The sequence below is a fragment of the Jatropha curcas genome, chromosome 1 (genome assembly GCF_041381405.1).
Source record: "Jatropha curcas cultivar XTBG-Jc1 chromosome 1, XTBG_Jcur_1.0, whole genome shotgun sequence".
NCBI lineage: Eukaryota > Viridiplantae > Streptophyta > Magnoliopsida > Malpighiales > Euphorbiaceae > Jatropha > Jatropha curcas.
The window spans coordinates 2,784,391-2,792,046 of record NC_143151.1 but is presented as its reverse complement, the minus strand read 5'-3'; the positions used below and the strand labels follow the sequence as shown (position 1 = coordinate 2,792,046).

At 31.8% G+C, this 7,656-nt stretch overlaps 1 protein-coding gene across 2 annotated transcripts; it reads right to left on the bottom strand.

Moving 5' to 3' along the window:
- Positions 1-3,133: 3,133 nt before the first annotated feature.
- On the bottom strand, positions 3,134-7,577 carry LOC105628237 (SEC14 cytosolic factor family protein / phosphoglyceride transfer family protein). 2 transcript variants are annotated; one of them, XM_089725846.1, is made up of 7 exons: positions 7,236-7,577; positions 6,539-6,994; positions 6,297-6,451; positions 5,323-5,418; positions 4,532-4,784; positions 3,890-4,102; positions 3,134-3,704 (listed from the first exon to the last, which is right to left on the bottom strand). In XM_089725846.1, exons 2-7 carry the CDS (start codon positions 6,890-6,892, stop codon positions 3,312-3,314), a joined length of 1,464 nt encoding a protein of 487 aa, XP_089581972.1. In that variant the 5' UTR covers positions 6,893-6,994; positions 7,236-7,577; the 3' UTR covers positions 3,134-3,311. The 2 variants fall into 2 exon arrangements, with proteins under 2 accessions (XP_089581972.1, XP_012065007.1); XM_012209617.4 differs by having other exon boundaries at positions 3,890-4,110; positions 4,528-4,784; positions 7,236-7,562.
- Positions 7,578-7,656: the final 79 nt, after the last annotated feature.

Below are 7,656 nucleotides of genomic sequence, written 5' to 3'. Positions count from 1 at the left end.
GCTATGTATACAAAATAGTTAGTGACTCCGCAGTTGTAGAATTTGTGTACAATTAGTCGTGTATTAACATAGACGATATAATTATGTGAGCCCATATTAAGATGTGATGTATTGTTAATTAGGGCCGAACTGTGGAATTTTGTAGAAGATAAATTTGAGCCGAGATGTAATAAAATCTTGAGGTTTATTTATTTAGTAATATGGGCTGAATAGTTGAAATTTATATTGGAATAGTAAATTTTAGTGTTTCAGGCTTACTACGGGCCTCGGGGGCCTTAAGCTTACCTGGGCCCTAGTGCCGGTCCGGTCCATGGAAACGGGTCGTGACAAATACATATTAATATATTATTATACATTAATACATGTAATTTAAGATTAACCACTTATAAAAAGAACAATATTTGTTTGATTTCAAAGATCCAATTGTGTTGACAGATTATTAGATTTGAGCTATAGATGCACGGTAGCATGCACTATTCAGTGGCGGAGCCAAAATTTTTTTTCTAGATGGTAAAAATATATTTATCATTTCACGACGAATAAAAAATAAACTTGATTAAAAAAATCTAAAAGTAGTGTAATTACATAAACAAATATTTACACGGTCAAAATTTTTAATGAAAATAGTATAAATGATGACAAAATAAGAGATTTTTTTTTAGTATGATGCTTTCAATAGAAAAGAAATAATTTTCTAAAATTTATATATTAGAAATAACAATAAAAATAACTATTAATATTTAAAATTTTAAATATATTATTATAATTTTAAAATTCAATTAATTCAATTTCATATTATTTTCTAAAAACTATTAAAATAGAATAGTGAATTATAATATTAAATTTGTTTTTTTTAATAAATTAAATATCATGTGACTATTCAATTAATTTAGAATTCAAAAATTTTTTTGAGTTAATAAAGAATTAAAATATAAATTTATAACACTATTGTATATTTTAATATTAACGTGAATTTTATATATTCATAGAATGAAATTAAATTCAAAACTAAAATTTAAAAGAGGATATAAAATTAAAATTAATGATATAAGTCATTTAAAGGCAACAAAAAATAATTTATGAAAATTGTAGAATCTTATGTGCTTATTTATATTTATATATTTAAATTAAATCTATATATAAGAACTAATAAAAATAACTAAACTAAAAAAGGTAAAATTAAACTAAAAAAACAAGATACCCAGACAATTGAAGAAAACAACAAGAATCTTACCACTGCAGTAGGGAGAGGTCCCTCCTAGAACCCTCCTGGCTCTGTCATTGGCTCGATTTAATGGCGATTATAACTATTGTTCGAGTATATAAATTTTTAATATGTCTGATTTGATAATCTTCAAATTTTTTCTTTATATTTGAGAATAAATCACATCTTATTTGATATTACTAAGCAAATAACAAAATAACAAGATTATGAAAAACCAGAGCTACTGTGAAGGAAGCAAGAAAATCCTCAAAGAGGGAAAATGAAACTCAATCCATCAAAACGAGTAGACATTTGAGGAATTGTATTTTGTTAAACTATGAAAAAGTGCAAAATATATGTATAATAGATTATATCAATATGCTTGGATTATATATTTTGTATTTAATTAATCTACAAAATACATATACGTATTGCTTAATAAATATAATTTACTAATCGATCAACAAAGTGCCTATAAAAGATTATATTTTGCTAAATATTTTATAATATTTAAGAGTATAAATATTATTTTTAATAGAAATTCAATTTTTTACTATCCTCTAAGATGGTAAAGAACTTTTCTGTGTGAATAGGAAAGTAGATAAGAAACCTATAGAATTTTCTTGGAAATGCACCTTTTATATCAACTAAACGTTAGAAATTTACTTTTCTATAAGACTTTAGTAACCCATTTATTGTAACTATAGGGCGAAATACATCTGGAATCTCCAAAATACTATATTATCTCGATAATCTTTAGTACTAATATCTTTGTTGCATATGACTGGTTACTTTTGGAATTTTACTTCCCTTAAGAAATTTTTAAATTTGTCTAAATTACAATAAATTATTAAGTAAATTGACTATATTATCCTTTAATTTAATACTAATTCTCTAAAAAAATTATTAAATTGAAATAATAATTATTAGTTATATGCAAAGAGTAAACATGAAAAAAAAAATTTATTACTCTTCAAAATCACAAATGTGATAAATATTTTGAAATTAACTATCTTTTTCAGATGTGATAAGTAGTAAGAAAGTAAGGTAGTAATATTTAATCTTCCTTGCATGCAAGAAACCTAACCAAAGGCTGAGTAATCAGCAATGAGGCGGACCCAATTATAACATATCTTCTTCCTCGTACGTACTTTCATTTTCCTGTGGTTCTACTTTTCCTTACACCCAAATATACGTACACGGTACATCGCCATCATTAAGCACTGGAAATTAGTCCAACGATAAGTCGCCATGATCAAGCACTAGAAATTAAGTCACAGCTCGTGCGTTTATATGCCAATTAATTGAAAGGATTTTTGAGTACCACGAATCAGACATTGCCACTTAAATATTTTGTCCACTTCATTAATAAGCTTCATGTTGAGGTGAGAACGCACTTACGCCAACCCAATTCAATGAAGTTGTTTGATGCAAAAACACAAAAGGAAAACTTAATTAATAAAAAAGTTACACGAAAAAACCCCATGTCCTATACATCAAATTAATTACAAAATAAATTTTATTATAATCCGGAGGAAAAACCATAAAAAAAAATTATAAATTAATTTGATATATAAGACCATACATACACCAAATATAAAAAAGTCTTATCTAAAGCTATAATAATTTTTTTCATATAATATTTTATGAAAATATTTTTCTAAAATTAACCAAACCAATAAAAAGAAACTTTTAAAAATTATTTCCATTTTATTTTTTTTTCTCCTGTATAGTAATAAATACACTCATTTCAATAATATTTAACTATTAAATAGAAACCGGACAAACTCTTAGAGGAGCGCAAAGTGGCTATTCCATTGCAGTAAAAGGTTAACTGGACCCTGAAAGTGAAAATCCCGAGTAAATCAATGACTACTATTTCTAGAAAGTTACTTAAATTATTAACATATATAAATACACAATACAAAATTTACTTTAAAGAACTGGTCTGGAACTATTATTATACTGGAGAGAGTATGAAGTCGACATGACTAATTTTAGCTATAGATGATAATACAAATGCCACATTTATTCAGCTTGCAAAAAGCAAGAGAACTAATAGTAATTAGAAACACTGGTGCTTACCTTGAAGCTATCAAAAAGAATACTAATTTGGTTGAGGAAATGGAAATGAGAAGATCGGTTTGGTATCAGGATCATATAATACTGCAACTAAAGCGATAAAAACCCACACCATGAGAATGCCAATCACAGCAGTTCTCAACAAGTGGTCCCAGTTTTCATTCATGGGAACATCAGTCTCAAAAGGCAGATGTAGTGATCGCAGATCCACTCCATCACTAACACTTTCAGTTGACTGTATCCTCCGGATCTCATTCATCACCTGTGGCTGTTGAGCATGAATGCTGATGTTGGAGCATGTCTTACAACTGCAATTGCCACCAAGGTAAGATGGAAGTATCTGAAGGTACTCGGAAATAACCCTGTCGTACGCATTTCCTTCGATTCTCAGCTTCTTCCAAGTTAAAGGTTTCAGAACCTGTACAGAACCACAGAATATACATAACATAGGCATAGATTGACTAAAAACCCAGAAGAAGATATAAAAAAAGAACCCAGAATTCATTTGCACAATAACTACAAATATAAAAATATTTAAAAAGTTTTAAGAGTTGGAACAGGAAGACAAATTAACCAATATCCTAGCGAGGATAGTATACTTACTTGAATAAAAGTTTGAGCAATGACTCGAACAACTGGAGGAAGGCGTATAACAAGCAAATAGCCAAGACGATTTGGGAAATTATCTTGCAGGAGAGAAGAACAAGATCTCAGCATCTGCATAGGAAGTCTTAATGGTGATATACCATAGCAATCCACAAGAACTGTAATCTGAGGATTATCCTTGCCAACCAAATGGAGGACTCCATGCTCTACCTGAGAGACTAGAGCATTAATCATTAATTGGTATTACCATATCACGAAGTGACAGGAACAAAAGAAATTATTACAAACAACCTCTCTGAACTCCTCCTCACTTCAAATTCCTCTTTCCAGCGTGAACTGAATTATATTTTTAGGACAACAGGTTTACAAGAGATACTTAAAACAATTATTTTTGTTGAGATTAATGTTTACTATATGTGAATGTGAGCATCCCTGACTAATGTTACAACCCAAATGCTCCTAGCAATATAGGGAGTAATTGACTTGAAGACATCTGTCATACATGTTTTAAAGGAGGCAAGGGTGCTGATATTTCTATATATTTGATTTAGAGCCTGATATTCTTCCATTGGAAGCATCTTATATAGTACAAAATCCAAATGACCAACAATTATCAAGAGATAAAAACAACTCACTGACTGCTTGAGCAAAGCGAGGTCTCTCATGGAATGGCAAATTGACGCAAGCTAGTCCAAGGCGAACAATAAGGCACGGTCTCTGCTCCACATCAAATCCATGCCAGAAGAGCAAATTTGACCATATCTCAAGTTCTTGTTCTGAAAGAATTCTGTAGGTCTCTCTCCAACGGATTGTCTTCTTAATCGATGATAGCAAGCAAGAAAAGTCCCCATTTGCCGCAGTAAAAAATCCATGGAGTTCATCTTCATTAATTCTGCATAAATATCTATGTCATGGTCAGCTGCAACATGAGATGTCAAAAAATTTAACAGTAGATGTGCCAAGTTTAATACCATAAAAGAGTTTGGGAACACTCCAGGGTTGTTATGTACATGAGATATTTGGGGGAAGAAATCAACAAATCGGAGGAAGCAAATGATGCCACAAGCATTCTCAATCATTAGTCAATATCAAACTTATCTTATGGATCAAACTAAGGTTGGATGAGAGGAAGCAGATTATGACTGATCTTTGTTAGAATCCATCAATATTAGGATTAGGGGACTCCTAAGCATGCATTGGAACATGAATGGAAAGAAAAATGGATGGAAATGTGAAAAGTCTTCATTCAACCCACTTACTTTGAATAGTTATAGGTTTAATAAAGTGTATAGAATAATGAGCTGATTAGTCAAAGTATTAACAATATCAAATACACTTAGAAATGATGAATATATATAGAAACGATACTGCAATATTCTTTTAATTTGTGCCAATATTCTCAAAACATGAAAATTGAATAGAAAAATCACCTTTCTGGTAATGTAATGCCTTCATTTTCTAGCTTTTCGAGGAGTTGCATCAACCAATTTTCAGATTCAACACTTTGAGGATTCCCATCACTGCTCCTGCAGATCAGATGAAAGTGATGGGTTACTTAATAAGGAGATAGAACACATGATTTGACTAGATCAATTCCAAAATACCTCAAAAATCGACTTCAAGGGGTCAGTAAAATTCTAAAGACAAATGATCTTAAACAGCATTCACAATTAACCAGCTAATAAAATCCCCAAATTGGTGTTGTCAATATGTCTTCCATTCAATATTTGAAAGAGAAAGTAATGGATCTTGTTCTTAAGCTTCAACTAGTCAAGAAGGCAGGATTGTTGGGAAATCCAGCGAGCCAGTGTGTCAAATAGACAACCCTAATTAATGCCTGTCAAGTCCAGGAAAGTTCCTGACAAGCTTCATGAGCATATGCAGCCCAAAGATATCAATTGACACAGATCAAAACCAAATTAGTCTGGTTTAAGCATCAACTCCCTCTTCATCTATAGCCAAACCACAGAAATATCCATTCACCATCATTATACCAATCAAATTAGGAGTTCTTTCAAGAAGAAAGTTTCCAAAATGACCAGTATTTGGTTTCAAAGGGACCAATACTGACTACTGATCACAAAATTCCAGGGCCAGAAAAGCTAGCATACTCATTTGTCAAGAAAATTGTTAATATACTTCTTTGATTAACCTACCCATCCCAAAAGAAGGGGGAAAAATGAGTTGTGAAGTTCTAACATCAATTAAATGAAATTATCATAATCTCAGTTCTGTTGTTCTGGTTGTTAAGCTAGCAGATGTTTACATATGTAGGAGCCTTAAACAAAACTTGAGAGAAAATTTTTTTCCCTTAACCAACGGTTTTTCTTTTCCTGGGTGTGAATTAAAGCATGAATCAAACAACAAGAACAGGCCAAAAGTGAAAACTTTATTATTTATATACCTTGCATCAGAAGAAGAATTTACAAGGGATGACTCGGAATGTGTTTCTGAGTTATCCAGAGAACCAATGGTATTGCTTGGGCTTTCACTATGACATTCTGATTGTTCAGAGAATGCTGTTGCAATTGAAAGGAATAACAAAGGCCTCGAGAACATCTATAACAACAAGGGGAGAGTAACTTGAGTTATTTCCCAGAAAAAATATTTACAAAAAACAATTCAATTACGAAAGCAATAGCATACCTGCACGCCTTTGACCAATCCATTCAAGGGAGCCCATTTCTGAATCCACTTAAATGGTGGATAGCAAAGAATTTGCAGAACCTGAAGTCCACGCCATAAAGAGGGACACTTAGACCTAGAAACCCTTCGGACCGTCTCTAAGGCAGCAACTTTGAGTAAAAAAATAGCTGCATGACTAACTGCACCACCGCTATTCCTACTACGACTCAATGATGCTATGTGTTTATAAGCACTCTGTGGGATAGCTGTAAGATTAGAAGCTCCCAAGTTTCTTTTATAAACCTTTTTCCTAACAGCAACAGTTGTCAGTTCAGAATTCCCACTTGAATTAGGACAATGGGGTGGATCTCCCATTGAAATTTATTGGAAACTGAGCTCTAAAATCTCATACCCAACTAAAATAGCGTCTTCCCCATGCAATATTTAACTAGCAGCATATTTTTGACATTTTACCAACTGCAAGTGTAAATAGCAAGAGTAAGATCAGCATTTATATTTTTCAAATATTAAACAAATTTAAAGACAAAAAAATAAATTGCTATTTACCGAGATCATTTTCCTATAGAGATCATAAGTTTTCTCAGTAATGAAATATCCTTGTATTCAAATTGCTAAATATTTAAATTTATCATCAACTTTATATTAACAGAAAGAAAAAAAAAATCTCAAAATCAGAAAAACATAAAACGAAACTCACCGGAAAAGCTACAGGCTGATATTATCGATCTCCGATGGATCCAGATTTAGAGAAATGAAGAGAAAATGAGTTTAAAAGAGCTGAAATTAGCGAATCCAAGCGGGTTTGATTTATTAGGGAAGAGGAATCGGTGCTTTTTGTTGGATCTTTTTGACGATTTGGTCGGTCTTTTATAGGGAAATCGAACAAAATACCTTTTTGGTCTTGTTGTTTTTGCCTTGTGTAAAGTTACATCACAATCAAAGGGGAAACTGGAAACAGGAAACGCCAGCATTCTGGAAGTGAAGGGAGCGGGTCCGCTTGGACACGTGTACGGTTGTCAATATGCAGAGGCATTATCTACTATGGTCAATAAGAGTAGAAATATCGAGAAGAATGCTAACATAGTCAATATGCAGAGGCATTATCTGCTGTGTCCGTA